Consider the following 15,851-nt stretch of genomic DNA (forward strand, 5'->3'; position numbering starts at 1 on the left):
TAACGACCCATTCATCGGCAGCGAAACCTCAATTCAGATGAAGCCGTCTGCTGCCTTATCCTGCCGGCTATCATGCCGACCGGAAGTGAAAACCTCAACCCGAACGCCTTGGCACCATGCATGGTGCGACGCCAGTAGCCTGTTATCCAACTAACAAGGATTTGGGGATGTCATCCAGCCTGCGATAATGTCGATCATCCAGGGTATTCCCAGTGATCGGCACGATCACTCAGGGTTCTCCAGACGCGGACTGTGCGATCTGCATTTTGAATACCACAATCTTCTGTATTTGGTCTATGCTGCTATCACGGGCCTCAATTAGTAGAGGCCTAAGCCTTTTTTCACGAGTCGTACCCCTTTTCTCATTTTCTCCTCCACCTCTTTAGGGAATTAAAGACCCTGTATCTTTCCTTCTCTCCCATTTGAGGCAGGGTCTTATCTGCTTCTCAAATACCATCAACAGATATATTACCCCGCATTGAATCTTGCTCTGTTGCTGCATTTCAATTTGCTTCAGGGACCAGCTGCTTCCAATCCTTATTTGTCGGCTTCGCTCTCACAACAGCCTCTTATCCGTCCATCTCGTTCTCGACCATCTTCGATACGACACCAATCGCCGATAATACCTGCCGCCATGGGTTACACACCGGACGCTGGCGTAATGAGCTCTTCGCTCATTACGTTTTCTATCGCTACAACACTCGTAATCTGTCGCCTTGTATCTCGAAGGATCACTAATGTATCATTGTGGTGGGACGATTATTTTTGTTTGACTTCTTGGGTGAGTTACTTGGTCCTACAAATTCATGACCACACTTTTCTCGCCTCCCTCTCTCTCTTGCTCTTGTTTAGCCCGCTAATCGTCATACTAAGCTCGCCGCTGCTCTCTACTTCGGTTTCACAATATACTGTAAGTGTACCATCACTTGGGGACTCAAGAGTCCCTCTCGGGCGGCCGGATATCAATATACTGACCACTTCTCTGCAGGGGCTACTGTGATGGGTTTAGGTCATCTAAAGAAGGATGTTCCTAAGCCAGCCGACAGGGTTGAGGAGTATGCTCGGTTCGGGCTTTTTATGGCCGAGTTCCTATACGCAATGTCGCTGGGATTCTCCAAGCTGGCTATTCTCGGCTTCTATTGGCGCCTGTTCAGTGTCTCCAACATCCGACTAGGAATCTACATCCTCCAGGGAAGCACTGTGATCTGGCTCACCATCCGAACCTTCATGACTATCTTCCACTGCATTCCAGTCCAGGCGTACTGGAATCACAACATCAAGGACGCTGTGTGCAACATCGACCCCGCCAAATTTATGTTTGGCACAACCCTTGTCCATTTATTCCTTGAGATAGCTGTCTTGTCGCTGCCTGTGTTTCAGGTCAAGGCCCTCAATCTTCGCCTGGGTCAGAAGATTGCTGTCGTCGCTATGTTTATGTTCGGTATCTTGTAAGTCTTGGTCCCTCTATATCCCTGTTGCTTCTTACTTGTGATGCTGGGTGAGTGGATGACTGACTGAGTCTTGTAGCGTGTGTGCTGCTTCAATTATCGTACTTGTGGAGGCAATCACATTGAATCCCAAGACGACGGAGATGGCAAAGGATATTAAAGGAGTTATTATCTGGGCAGGCACAGAAGCTTACCTGGCTATCATCTCTTGTGAGTAATTCCTGACACTTGTCTAAGCAGCATATTGGTTTTGATGCTAATTTCCCCCGACAAAGCCTGTCTCCCTATCATCAGGCCTGTCTTCCGCAGGCTCATATCCAACTCGATACTCAGCTCCAAGTCCAACTCAACTGGTCCCAACGCTATCAGCGGCTTGACCAGCAGCAAGGGCATCAAACTTAGCAACATTGTACGGACAAAGGAAATTAACGATAACAGTTCACAGCGACAGCTGGCCGACCTTGAGGACGGGTCATCTGGCGACATGGACTTCCATTCCTATCCGGACCGTGGTGGCCATAACAATACTACTATTACAACCTGCGCTGATGAGGAGCCCAACAACAACACAAATAGGGCATACGGCATCCAAGTCAAGAATGAGACCAAAGTATATTATGAATAGTCTTAGAAGAAAGAGAGGGAAGGGGGACCGTTGTTGCAAATGGATATTAGGTATATGACTTTAATTATTTATTCCTTGCCATATGGAACGGGCTAGGCGAGCTTGTCTCACATTCCATTAGCTTTATGAAGGGTTAATCTTGAACCAATTCGCCAGCTACTGGGTGACTTTATACGTGCTGATGAAACCGCCTTTTTCCGCTTCACTTTTCCCTGCTTGTGCCGCAGGTATCTCGCATAGATGGAGGTGAGTGGTGAAGTCAATGATACCATAGACTGTACATAAAGTCAGGTTCTATTGGCAAAGAACTCTCTTACATGGGGGCACGAAACGGGGCTTCGTCCCAAAACTGGGGTACAGTCAGCCCCTCGCTCAGCCTACCTCACAGCTCTAGGTCCTGAAACCCCAGCCCTCGCTCAGCAGCAGCTCAGCTTAAAGCGGCAGGAACTCAGCTTTAGAAATGGGAAGGGATTTCAGCGCGCTTGGGTTTCGTCTCTGAGTATTCTGGTATCCGTATGTTGGCCTGACCCGAGTTTACTGTGATGATGTTTGACCATGCATGCTGCAACTGATCCGTGGATAGCATCTTGACTACCTTTGGACGAGTAATTCTTGAAACTGTAGCATATATCTATTCTTCATGTCATTAACGACGTCTCCCAAAGAGCACATCAACCGCAACAGCAAAAGACACAGTTAATCGGATATGCGTACTACCCGCAGCTTGCACCAAACTACCGAAAGGCAATAAAACATCTCTTTCAAATCCTTCTCATGTACAAAATAATGTCAGGCTTTTAACTACAAGTGGCTAGAAACAGGAAGCTCGTACGCGTACTGCGCAACGAGTTCACTTGCGGCCCTTGCCATACCGAAGCTATAGGTGAATCCTCCCGCCTCCTGGCCGTATGCATGCACAACCTTTTGGCCATTGATCACTTCTCTCTCGACCCTCGCACCTCCATGCTCCTGCCGTCTTAACATGTATGATGTGGCAATGTCGTATAGGATCTTGTAGTCTTCAGGTCGATCTGATTTCATGACATCGGGCAGTACCTGGTGGCCGCGAGCTAAAATCTAAGACAGAATGGTCAGCCGTCGTTCAAAACAACTAGCAGTCAGTATCCTACCGTTTGTCTCTGTTCGTCGTAGACCGTTCGATCGTCAACGCCAAAATCCTTGAAGCCACCGACGTAGCAGGTACCATCTGGTCGACCAAAGATGTTGAAGTAGTATCCATCACGGCCACGGTAGATGAATCCTTTATCCCAATCCTTTTGCATGACAATTGATTGAAGTCGGCACGGAATAAGAGTTTTATCGGCAACGCCCGGCAAGTTCTTTGAGCTTGCACCAGAAGCATTGATGAGAATATCGTGACCCAAGCTCTTGAGCTCATCCAAGTTTTCGACCGACATGCGTTTGAACTCAACACCCCTCGCCTCAAGCCGTGCCCTCAACCATTTCAGAAAAACTGGCGGAGAAATAATGATGGATTTGTAGGTCATACCCCAGGTGGCGCGGGCAGGCAACTCGTCGGGCTTCAAGAATCGGAATCCGCGGATCTTGTCATGGAACCAGATGGTATCGGGAGAGCCAGTCTCCATGATCTCTGTAACTTGAGAGATCCGAAGGCCAGAGTCAGGGTGCTCGGAAGCGACCTTCCAAAGCCCGGCGTATGAGTCCAGTTGTAGCTTCCGGTCTCGAGGGCTCGAATCGGGCACGCCAACCCAACAAGCGCCCGCCCAGTTACTGGCGAAGTTGAAATCCTCTGGGTCCCCGGGGAGGTGCTTGCCAACAATGGTGATCTTGTAATCGATTGGCAACTGGCTGGCAATTGTCATGCCGGTGACACTGCGATGTGTTATTAGTTCTGCTGCGCACACAAGGTCATGGCTTGGTTGAAGACATACCCAGCACCTAGGATGGTAATTTTGACCATGGTTCGTACTTTGGAGGATGTAAGCTACAACCATTCAAACTCGCTTTGACATCCTGTGTTCTGCCCATTTTCTCCCTATTAATAATGACAGCGGCACCGTCGACCGGGAGCCAAGCCGACGCGACAACCCCAATTTCCCCGCAAAAATGGAGAACTTTGCAAACTTTCCTATTTCGGCCATTAAGCGAAGTTGGAGATGACACCCGAGCTAATGCAAGGCCCGCGGCTTGGATCTTGATCATGTGGACAGAGTGGATCAGTCTCTTTGAGTCCATTGGCTTCTTAAACCAGAGTCTCTCACGGTGGTTCAGGGCTCTGCGTCCGTAATCGGCGCGAACCATGACCCAAGACGGACCGTGATGGGAAGAAGCAGACTTCGCTAAGGTTTCCAATGAGGTAACTGGGGCTCTGGACCTGATGCGCCTACTCATGATGAATACAAGCGAGAAAATGAAGGGTATGGTGGATGGCCATTTCCGATGTTGAGGCCGGCCTGATGCCTGACACTCAGAGTTGCCTCTTCACCACATAAGGGGGCCCGGGGCTGTTTCGCGTCTTCATTCTTCTCCCTCAACGGTGGTTGACTTGCACCTTTGACTGTTCGCTGTCTATCTTCCCAAACAACTCATCATGACGGCCAATGTTACAATCTTGGGTGCCGGGTAGGTCTACTCTTCAATTCCCAATCTCAACATTTCTCTGACAGAGTTGGCTTGATGACAGCGTCACCGGAATGGTGATAGCAGCCAGCCTCCCTAAAGAGTACGATGTCACGATTGTTGCCGAACATATGCCGGGCGACTACGATACCAAAGACTGGGCTAGCCCTTGGGCCGGAGCGATTTGGGTCGGCGTACACGACTCTCGGCCCCTTGAGCGGAAGATGCAGCTAGAGGGTTTCGCAGGTCTGTGGAAACTAGCCGAGAAGTATCCCGAATCAAGTGCTCGTCAAATCGAAATGACCGAAATCATGGATAGGGGATCCAAGAGCGACGTCTGGTATGCCGACAAACTCCCTGGCTTCCGGTTTCTCTCCAAAGACGAACTTCCCGCCGGCGCGATTTACGGGATGAAGTACTGGACTGTGGTTCTGACGCCGCAGAAATTCCTCCTGTGGCTGTACCAGAGACTTCAAGCCAGAGGAGTCAAATTCCTCCGAACAAAGGTCATGTCGCTCTCAGATCTCAAGGGCCTTGGCCATGACGTCCTGATCAACGCTTCCGGGTTCGGCGCCCAAACTCTGTCCGACGTGCGAGAGCAGAACATGAAGTCGTGGAGGTTGCAGTGTGTAGTAGCCAAGAATGAGACATACGACCGGCTTTTCATCCGCCGCGGCCTTAACGGCTACTACTCGACTGCTTTTTCGCGCATGGATGGCACCGTTTACGTCGGCGGGGTGCTCACTGAGGGCTCTCAAGACGTGAACATCTCGGAAGAGCACAGAGCGACGGTAAGATAAGTACCCAAGTTTGACAACCAGCAAGTCTAATAGATTCAGATCTGTCGAAGAGCACACGAAAACAATCCCGACTTGTTCCCATCCCCCGACCCTCAAGATTGGCCAATTTTATACGATCACGTTGGCATTTACCCGACCATGGATAACGAGATTGCTGGTGTAAGGTGTGAGAGGGAAAGGGTTGGAAGACAAAATGTAATCCACGCCTATGGTCAAAATGCTGGTGGTTATGTGTATAGCTTCGGTCTCGCAAGATCGGTTGTCAACCTCGTCAACGAGACGATCCTGGAAGTTCCCAGCGGCTCCAAGCTGTAAGGTACTTGGCAACTGAGATCTGTTTGATATTAATTCGATTCCACCATTACTTCAATAAACTGAATATGGGTAGCCAGTTATTTCACGTGTTGTCGGGCAGATTTGACATCTAATACCGACGAAATCTTGCTGCTGTCCTTTTGGTGCGCATTCGTTGCCTCGGTGACAGCGCTGGCCTCTTCCCTGCTTGCATGGAGGCCCATCAGTGGAGGGAACACAGGTGATAACTGCCTTCGCAGATGAGTCTCCTGTTTTCTTTCCTCATCGAGAATGGGGAGCAGGGTAGGGCATCCCCAGATACCCAGGTTAACTCATAATTTGGGCCCGGGGATCAATGGGGTTAAGAACACGCGTAGATTACCTAGGTATATGTACATGACTTGCTATGGAGCTTTTCAGCAGCTGGTCTAAGATAGCACGATAAGAAACACCCCAATGGGCGGCCAAGGCTGCTTTACCCCGGAATTTTGAAGCACAGATCCTCGCGTGCAGGCTGAATTGGGAAACACTTGGCATCCATTTATGATGCCTTTGATATATAAGTCATGACGGAGTTTGTACTTGCCATGAGGACCTCATTTGACATTCATGAAACTTATTTTCTCTCTTTTACTATCGTCTCCCTTCTTCCTTTCCACATGACTTTGGGCAATCGCTCCGTCATCGACAAGAATCCCGTTGTCCACACGCGTCTTCATCATTGCGATTCGTGTTTTTAGCGATTTACCTCATCTCTGTCATCTTTTTATCGGGCTGCTTGTGCCATCTGACGGCAACCGCCTAACGGAGCCAGTATTGCCGCATCACCATTTTTCATCACCATCAAGGATGCGGGTATCAGGGGTCTTCCTGAATTTTTGAGAACTGTTATTATTCTTGTGGTGGCATCCATCGTGGCCGATGGTATCTCTATTGCGCCTCATATGCTCCGATGCCTGTCTCGAGATCATACCGTGAGTCGCTGAGACTCACGAACAGACTCGTGATTCCTATCCTAAGCCGCAGCAAGTTATGAGAGTATACAAAACACGCTTATTTTACTTTCTCAATGTATCTCTTGCGTGCTCGTCTTGATCTAGACTTCAGAGTCTCTACACATCGGCACGCATAGGCCAATCGGTAAGTCGGAGACAGAGGTGACCCTAGCACTCGGGGTAGATAACGCTAGACGCAAAAGAGGCAAAGACGCGGGGAACCCTGGTTCAATGTGGCGCTCGAGTCATGGATAAGCCGGCATCCCCAACTGATAACTGAAATGGTGGATCTCAGGTGGCCATTTTCCTCTCCTCCTCAATCAGTCGCAAACATTCACCACCTTTCATCAACACTCACCCAAGAAGTATCACCGAATATCTTGAGTAAGGCGATAGATCGAAATGAAGACCAGACAGATCAGGTTCCGCCTCTGGAACCAACCTCGACAGACTCCCCATGATGAGTTAGCCAACCCAGCCGACCGCGACACACATCCCAAAGGCCGAGAAGCACGAAGAAGTCGATCGGGCTGCACAGAATGCCGACGAAGGCGCGTCAAATGCGACGAGACATTTCCCGTGTGCGTCCGCTGTCAGAAACGCGGCTCCTTCTGTCAATCTCCCCCCAGATTGACAAAGTGGCAGCACGAGGCGCCCTGGATCAAGCTTGGCTCCTCCCCAGCTCCCACCGAGCAACTCGTTATCAAGTCAAAGTCTGATGACAAGGCTCTGCTACGATACTGGCTTGAGCGAGCCAGCCAAATCATGGTCATCGACCCTGACGAGAACCCGCTCTCGTTCCCCATCCTTGAATACGTCGAGCAATGTCCCAGCCTCAAGCATGCCCTGCAGAGCGTTGGTGCCGGGCACAGGCATTACTTCGATCCTGACAAGCTCTCTAAATGCTTGGAAGAGCGAAGTTCAGCCCTTCGCTTGATCATACAGGATCTATCTTGTCCTGGCGACAACTTGTTCCCTCTCTTCTTGAGCGTGCTGCTGGTCGGCCTCTCCACGGCCTGGACCAACGCCCCCACGGCCGAGTTTGGCCAGCAGCATCTCCGTGGAGCGCGAGCTCTGACTGACATTCTGTTATCCGATGCATCGAATCGAGAAACGCGACCGCCGTACTTCAACTTCGTCGTCGGGGCTTATCTGTACTGGGATATGGCCATGGCCTTCCTCATCCCAGCTGACGAGCAGGTATCTCTCAACACTGACGAAATGTACACTGCGCTGCTGGATGTCGGCCAAGAATATCATCCTTTCGGGGGCTACTCGACCGAGATTTTCTACCTACTGGGCAATGTAGGACGCTATTGCCGGTCGGTCGTCGAGAAGGGTGTTCGCGATGAATCGGTCGAGCTTGCGCTGCAGGAGGAGATGGAGAAATGGGAGCCGAATCAAGATAATCCCCAGCTCGGCCTCATAAGCGATGCCTTCAGGTCTCATGGGTTGATTAACCTGGAAGCCATCTGCTATCGGCGTCGGCGGGATGACGCTGTAGGCGACGCTCTGATGACCGAACTCCTCAACATGACATGCGAGGAGGATGAGGAATTGTGGCAAAGCCTGCCATCAAGCTCAATCGACGAAGACCTCGAGGATAGGATCAGGAATCGGGCGCTAGAGGTGGTACACAACCTCATCTCAATCCCCTCTAGCCACGGTTGCACCAACCTTCAGGCCATCCCGCTCTTCACTGCAGGCTCAGAATTGACCAAGGAAGATGCACAGGAGAGAGAATTGGTGTTGCAGAGGTTCAGGGAGGTGTACTCACTCAATCATCTGCGGGGGAATTTGACGGCGCTGGAGATACTCCCAGAGATTTGGAAACGCAAGGATGCAGGCGAAACCATTACCTGGTTGGAAGTGATGATCGAGAAGGGTTGGAACATCATGTTGGGGTAAGGTTGTTGCTTTCAAGCCGTCGATGCTTGGCTTTCTCAGGCAATGAGAATGTTGTCAATTATTTGTATAACAAGTACACCTTCTATCTCGACCAGGGCATCTATATTACAAAACGTGACGCTCGTAGCAGGGGCCTGTCGAGCATGGGATGCCCAGGCACGTGTGTAGCAATCTCACGACTTGTTACTGGAATGGCCTGAGCTGCCGTCAGGAGTTCCCCGCAACTGAGGCCTCGCTGAGAGAACGGTTCCGTATCTGGACTTAATGCGAGGGAGTGGAGGCGATGGCTGGTGGGCCCTGGAAAGATCCGGCGCACATATCCTTGCATATCTAGGCAGGTTAATTACGTAGTAGCGTCCGAATTCGGACGGTAAGCGAGTGGCGGCTATCACCGCTCAGTCGGCTGTGTCATTCGGGAGAGAAAGGAGCATCTAAATACCTCGACCCAAGGCCTTTCTTGTATCCTCCACTCAGGTCAGACTTGGCTCTCCGAAGCTGGTGGCTTAACACAAACCGACCTCAACATGTCTTCTTCCACCTTCCCTCCGCCCAATGGTATGAGCTCCTTCTGGAGGAGCCAGACTGGGAATCTCGACAATCATCGGTCAACGAGCGCGCTCCCGGACGAATGCGACATTGTCGTGGTCGGAGCTGGGTACTCAGGAGCAGCGCTCGTGACGCACATTCTATCAAAATGTGTTGATGGAGCACCGTCAATCCTAGTTTTAGAGGCGAGGCAGCTGTGCTCTGGGGCGACTGGGCGAAATGGTATTGCCCTCTTAGACGTTGATGCTAAATGGCTACGGCTAACGTGTTGCTAGGCGGCCACCTCAAGCCAGATTCCTACTACGCCATCTCAAGATTGGCGAACGAGTATGGCATTGAGGCTGCTGCCGAAGTCGCCAACTTCGAAAGCGCCAACGTCGAGGCGGTTGCAGACTTTATACGAGAGGAGGAGGTTGACTGCGATTTCGTAATGACGAGAGCCATCGATGTTCAATTCTCGACGCAGCATCAAAGCAGCCTTGAAGCAGGCTACAAGTCGTTGCTGGCCAAGGGAGTTGAGGCAACAAAACACACATATTGTGCGCCTCAAGAGTTTGCTGAGAAAGTAAGTTGGCGACCTTTCACCACCGTGACTTGGCTGACAAGAGTCAAGCTCTCGGGTGTGAAGGGAGCAAAGGGATGCTTCAGCTACACTGCTGGCCACTTGTGGCCATACAAGCTCATTGACCACATGTTTCGCAAGGCCATCGCCAACGGCGTCAACCTGCAAACGAACACACCAGTGCGAACGATATCTCCGACCCAAGATGAGAATGGCTTCTGGACTATCACAACAGAACGGGGTGTAGTCAAGACAAAGAAACTTGCCATGGCAACCAACGCGTATACGGCAGCTCTGCTGCCAGAGTATGAAGGCAAGATCGTCCCTTACCGAGCCATTTGTAGTCGAATTACCACCCCTGGGACAGCGCCCTTGTTGACAAACTCGTATGCACTGCGATTCAACAACTGGGACTTTGACTACTTGATTCCGCGGCCTGACGGGAGTATTATTGTTGGAGGCGCCCGGCAGGCCTATATCAGACACTTGGAGGACTGGTATGGTAACGCAGACGACAGCAAGGTAATCGAGAGAGCTCACCATTACTTCAATGGTTACATGCAACGACATTTCAATGGATGGGAGAACAGCGGCGCTCAGGTCGATGATGTATGGACAGGAAGTGAGTCGTGACCCGATCATCTCTCTCATTATCCCTTGCTAACCTACTTATTGTCATGGGATACTCTTCTGATAGGCTCCCGCGCGTCGGTGAGATTCCAGGTCGTCCCGGTATGTTCATTATGGGCGGTTTTACCGGTCATGGTATGCCCCAGGTGTTCCTGTGCGCCAGCGGGATGGCAGATGTTGTTCTCGGCAAGAAAGGGTTCAACAAAACTGGAATACCGCGACTGTTCCAGGAGTCCAAAGAGCGACTCGGTGACAGTAGAAACAGGATATTAGAGTTGTACCAAGAGCCACTGAAAGAGTTCCAATCAAAGCTCTGAATGTGTCACGAGCAAGCGCGATATTTCCTTACCTTCTCTATACGCTGGTTTAATGTCACATAGGAAAATAACGTTTCAATAAACCTTTGAATGACTTGGTATCTTTGCTTCCCCTCGTTGATGATTTCTGAAGCCATAGGATGCGATCTATCTAAAAGTTTATTTGATTAAACCGCTGACAACAAACCACTGGGGCAAGATAGGGTGTGGAGGCTGAAGATGGCAAAGTGTGAGGCTCTCGATTGTTGTATGAACGGCTATCACCACTCACATAAATCCCACACTAGAATCTCGTCGCGCAACGCGGTGGAGGCCCCCACGGCGAAAACGTTGATAGACGATTTGCCCGTAGCCCCGTTACGCAATAAACTACTGTGAGTGTTGAGCCAGGAAACAATTTCCCCGTTCAAGTGAATAAGCCAATACTCTGTGAAAGGACTCGGAGACAGTGGGCGCACCTTGGACTCTGTCGTAGCGAAGTTGGGCTTCTATGTATGGCTCAGTTATGCCAGATGTGGTGCTGCTATCGAGTAGAACACCGAGGGCATTACTCCTCGTGATTGCTCACTCAGGTATCCATCCTGCCAAAAGCTTTCTATACTCGTAGGGTAGCTCTAGGGACAATTTCATTAAACATGGAACCACTAGGCTTCCAGAAGATGGAGTAGAATAATTTCCGTTCATTGTCCACTTTTCCCGGTTGAGGTCACCTCCCCGACCATCCGATCCTCCGATAACCCGGCCCCGAGAAGCGCGATGCTCCGGTCCCGAAGGTGACAATGGCCCGACCCTTCGGCCTTACGCCCTCTCAAGCAGGTGTCATAGAAACTCAAGCCACAGACCGTCATTTACGAGTTAAAAAGGCTGGCTCGGCTTAACTATGCAGATTCATCGCTTCACACAGATGCAAAAAGCTCCCGAATCCTCAGTCAGAAATCTCAACACCTTGCATACAAAATGACCCCCGGGAATCTCTGCGGCAAACCTAGGCAATCTGGATCAGTATTACACCTCTGTTGCTAGCATCCCGATTGAGTACGTCCCGGGTAGTCAATGTGTCTACAATCCGTTTGGTAACTACGCCGTCTTGGGAAAGATTCTTGTGGCCACAGATCCAAAGGAACGCAACTTCCGCACTATTGCCAAGGAAGAACTGTTTGATCCGCTGGGCATGGAACATTCATCCTTTGGTCTGGCTGAGGATCACTAAAACCGAGTCCCAGTACGCCATACCGCCAAACAGACCAACGCTTCCACACCTTCAACCCAGCATATGCTCACCAAAGGATGTACCAATGAAAACGTGATGCCTGCCGCATTCGCCTTCTGCACCATTCACGATTTGTTCCGGTTTGTCGAGACAATGAGACAAAGGGGCACCAATGGGGATTACCGACTCATGTCGAAGGCATTATTCGATTACACTTGCAAGAACCATACGGGGTCACTGCCAAACGGTGCACTTGTCCCTAAGAAGGAGGCCAGGAACATCCCTGACTCTCCAGCCCTATACTCTCTGCTTGGAGGCTACGTTCGAGGCGAGGGCCATTATCTGACTGGTTCTGGATACACAGCCTCTCCTCGAGCCTTCTATGGTGTTGGTGGAGGTTCTACCATGTGGATGGTAGATCCAGACCGTGATCTCACCTTGTGATTCCTCAGTGCTGGCTTCATCGAGAGACTTCATCACCTTGAGCGCCTGTCCAAGATTAATGGCCTTGCGCTGGCGGCTTGCGATTAGTAGAGTTGCATGAAGTTAACCTGGCTGGTTTGAACCAGTTGCCTGGGCGTCGATGAACGACTGCGGCCTCACATCGTAATCAGAGCATGCAAATATATTCCATGCCTTCATTTTTGGTGTACCCCAAAATCAATACCTCTACTCGCCTAAGGGTTGCCTCTCTCCATTGCCCATGCAGCCATCGTCCGGAGATATCTTATCCTAACCCTGCGGCCTTCTGGCTCAGTTATCCCACCGAGGGCCGGGCTTCAACTATAACAAAGAACACATTTTGGCCTAACCCTGCACTGTTCTCGCGAGTTTCGCTTGAACATATGAACTCTCCATAATCTGAAATAGACTCATTATTTCCTGCCTCGCCTACATTTGGTGCTATAGCCGTGTCCTCGTCAGCCCTTCGTCCTCTACCGGATTCCCTACTGTTTTCGTTGCGTTCCGTGCAGTACAGATTGCTGAGCTCGTAGAGGACGTCGCACGACACGATATTATTATATACGGGCTTCCTGCTCGGGTCTTCGATCCATATGGCACTAAAAATTAGCATGATGATTCTCGCGCTTCGCGTTTAGAACTCCCGATTACCCCGGGGGAGACGCACTGATGATGAACCCGACCCTCCGCGGGTCTTGGCTAGGCTCCGCCACTCGCGGAGTTTGAGTAATAAGGGGCTTCACTTGACTGGATCCCAATAGAACTCTTAAAGCTCTTAAGCTCCTGGTCCTGGGGTCACCAAACACTTGCAGCGATAGAGTTGTGTCCTTTGCACCTGGAGTCTCTCTACCCTCTTTGACAACGAAAGAGAAGACACAAAATTGGCCAGCCGTCACAGCTACGCGCCTGCCACCGTCTTCGCCGCATACCTCGCTCGATATCCCACACCATGTCTTCACATGGTCAAATCCAGGCCAACGCGCCACAGGCGCAAATAGATGTAGGCTCCTCACAGCCAAGTCTTGTTTCGCAGAAGATCTCACGCTAATATTCGTCATTCAGGGACCGCCTTATCTAGTTACAACAGCTGCAACCCTCGGCGGCCGTCCAACTCCCTCCATCGACGATCCGATTTGCGGCGTCTTTATTGCCTTCTTCCTCGCCAGCGCCATCTTCAACATGACCATCTACATACGGAATCGTCGACGCGGCCACAAGTTCCTCTTCTCAGCTGTCTTATTCGGCTTCTCTATCGCCCGTATCGTTGCCTGTTCACTACGCATCGTGGTCGGCTCCAAGCCACATCAAGTCAACACCGTCATCGCTTCCCAGGTCTTCAACAGCGCAGGTGTTGTCATGATCTTTGTTATCAACCTCTTCTTCGCCCAACGCATCCTCCGAGCCTACCACCCGCGACTGGGTTGGGGAAAGCCTGCAACATTGGTAGCGCGATTCCTACTATTCAGCCTTATCGCGACACTAATCATGACCATCATCGCTGTCGTGTATTCATTCTACACCCTCGACGTTAGCGTGCGAAAGACGATTCGCCATATACAGCTCTTTTCTGCTACCTATATCGCAGTAATGGCTTTCTTGCCGTTACCCATCACCATCCTCAGCGTCTTGCTTTCTAGCCCAGAGAAAGTCGAACACTTCGGCCGAGGAAAAATGGAAACCAAAGTCTACTTTCTCATTGGGACATCAGCACTCTTGGCTTTTGGTGCAGGTTTCCGAGCTGGCACTAGCTATGTGATACGTCCCATCACCGATCCGGCGTGGTTCCACCACAAAGCCTGCTTCTATATCGTCAACTTTGCTATCGAGATCGTTGTGGTCTACTCATACGCTTTATCTCGCTTCGACCGTCGCTTCTTCATTCCAAATGGCAGCAGTGGCCCAGGTGACTACTCTCGGATAGAGGAGGTGCCAATTCCTTTGGGTGATCAAAGTGCTGATTTGACCCTTGCGTCACAAGATAGACTTAGTATTAGAGACATTCAGCTGCAGAAAGTGAGCAATGCCGAGGCATAAAGGATAGAGGTGTACATTGTAGATTTCCATTCCCTACCTACGTAACCCATAGAAGTAATCGGCCTTGCTCAGGGGTCTTGCCGACAACAGCAGAAACTAGAGGAATAAAAAACGCTAATTAACAAGGTCCTTCCAGTCCGGATAGACATACTGGGAGGGGTGCCCTTCTGGAAGATAAGGAGTAACGAGGTCGTAGAAAAGCTTATACGCCACTGCGCTCAAGTGCAACCCATCAGTAAAAAGGCCGTCAAAGTTGGCAGCGGGCAATTCTGCTGCCAGGTTTGACCTGATGTCCTGGGTTATCGTATGTGTCGCCTTTTCCACCACAGCTTGCCATAGGTCAATAAGAATTATGTCCGAATTTTCTTTAGCGACTTCCCGGACTGCCTCGGCATACAACCTCGTGTGAGCCAAAGTTCGAGGTTCATGGCCCAGGCTATTAAGCTTGTCTTCATCCACCGGGGTTGGTGTGACCAGAAGAATTTTCGGTCTATGAGATCTAATGTGGACATGGTTGATAAGGCGGATCAAGTTGAGCTTATAATCATCGACCGACACATGCCTCGTTGAGGCGGGATGAGGGACAATGGCATCATTAGCACCAAACAAGACAATCTATCTCCATTAGTCCAAGGTATCTGGCTTGGAGTTTGCGTCTGGCTTACAAGATAATCCAGTTTCGGTGACTGATCGTTGAGCGCTGGAAATATCTTGGGAAGGTATTCGAGGGCGTTCTTGGAAGTCCAACCTGCGAACCCGCGATTCACAACATCAAGACGTCGTATCAAACCTGCGGCATTAATTAGTCAAGTACAAAAAGGTTAAAGGTAGACATACGGGTTTGAAGCGCGGCTTGGAAGGAGAAGCCGTCTTGAATATCTATGGACCCTTGCAACAAAGAGTCGCCGAACAATACGAGTTGAGGATAAGTCGTCTACAATCGGTCAACACCACATCGTACAACACCACGATGAATAAACTTACAGCCATAGCTGAGAAGTATCGAGATGCCTCATCATGTAACGCATTTCGTGGTTCTCCCCGTTTAATTTATATGCGACTTGTAACAAATATATGGGGACCATGATGAATGGTGTTATTTGAAACTTGAATGAGGCGATGCTCCTAACGCACATTCCATGAGTCATAGGGCAACTGCACTTTGGAATCAAGTGTGGCTATGCTATAGACCCGCATATCAAGAGTCATGGGGCGGTATTATTCCGCACCTGGACTGAGGCAAGGTAACGACGACGGCCCATGACTCCCAATCCTCACTTGCTGTTGGTTTGACAATTCGATCTTCTAGCTCAGTTAACCCATCAAAGGCCGGGCTTCAACTATAACAAAGAACACATTGCAGGTACGTGCTCATATTTGATCAAACCGCTGCAGAATGAGTCCCCAGCAACTCGAACA

General features: G+C 50.3%; 6 protein-coding genes across 6 annotated transcripts; 5 read left to right on the forward strand and 1 right to left on the reverse strand.

Annotated features, from left to right (window-relative positions):
- Positions 1 to 634: 634 nt before the first annotated feature.
- LRP88_03767 (uncharacterized protein) lies at positions 635 to 2,073 on the forward strand (the record flags this gene model as incomplete). The annotated part of the gene is made up of 5 exons (XM_083240377.1): positions 635 to 658; positions 874 to 910; positions 989 to 1,448; positions 1,528 to 1,658; positions 1,724 to 2,073. 5 exons carry the CDS (start codon positions 635 to 637, stop codon positions 2,071 to 2,073), a joined length of 1,002 nt encoding a protein of 333 aa, XP_083103667.1.
- Positions 2,074 to 2,874: 801 nt separating this feature from the next.
- On the reverse strand, positions 2,875 to 4,015 carry LRP88_03768 (FAD-dependent oxidoreductase; the record flags this gene model as incomplete). The annotated part of the gene is made up of 3 exons (XM_083240378.1): positions 2,875 to 3,150; positions 3,204 to 3,927; positions 3,987 to 4,015. The coding sequence occupies 3 exons, from the start codon at positions 4,013 to 4,015 to the stop codon at positions 2,875 to 2,877; spliced, it is 1,029 nt and encodes a 342-aa protein (XP_083103668.1).
- Positions 4,016 to 4,645: 630 nt separating this feature from the next.
- Positions 4,646 to 5,789, forward strand: LRP88_03769 (FAD-dependent oxidoreductase; the record flags this gene model as incomplete). Its single annotated transcript, XM_083240379.1, has 3 exons — positions 4,646 to 4,677; positions 4,739 to 5,465; positions 5,514 to 5,789. The coding sequence occupies 3 exons, from the start codon at positions 4,646 to 4,648 to the stop codon at positions 5,787 to 5,789; spliced, it is 1,035 nt and encodes a 344-aa protein (XP_083103669.1).
- A 1,376-nt stretch (positions 5,790 to 7,165) lies between these two features.
- LRP88_03770 (transcription factor domain-containing protein) lies at positions 7,166 to 8,671 on the forward strand (the record flags this gene model as incomplete). Its single annotated transcript, XM_083240380.1, has 1 exon — positions 7,166 to 8,671. The coding sequence occupies one exon, from the start codon at positions 7,166 to 7,168 to the stop codon at positions 8,669 to 8,671; it is 1,506 nt and encodes a 501-aa protein (XP_083103670.1).
- A 524-nt stretch (positions 8,672 to 9,195) lies between these two features.
- Positions 9,196 to 10,412, forward strand: LRP88_03771 (FAD dependent oxidoreductase; the record flags this gene model as incomplete). Its single annotated transcript, XM_083240381.1, has 3 exons — positions 9,196 to 9,226; positions 9,493 to 9,782; positions 9,831 to 10,412. 3 exons carry the CDS (start codon positions 9,196 to 9,198, stop codon positions 10,410 to 10,412), a joined length of 903 nt encoding a protein of 300 aa, XP_083103671.1.
- Positions 10,413 to 13,347: 2,935 nt separating this feature from the next.
- Positions 13,348 to 14,432, forward strand: LRP88_03772 (uncharacterized protein; the record flags this gene model as incomplete). The annotated part of the gene is made up of 2 exons (XM_083240382.1): positions 13,348 to 13,398; positions 13,461 to 14,432. 2 exons carry the CDS (start codon positions 13,348 to 13,350, stop codon positions 14,430 to 14,432), a joined length of 1,023 nt encoding a protein of 340 aa, XP_083103672.1.
- Between the last annotated feature and the right edge of the window lie 1,419 nt (positions 14,433 to 15,851).

Source organism: Fusarium phalaenopsidis, assembly GCF_050370095.1.
Source record: "Fusarium phalaenopsidis strain FUZ10S chromosome Unknown contig_32288, whole genome shotgun sequence".
In the NCBI taxonomy this organism is placed as follows: domain Eukaryota; kingdom Fungi; phylum Ascomycota; class Sordariomycetes; order Hypocreales; family Nectriaceae; genus Fusarium; species Fusarium phalaenopsidis.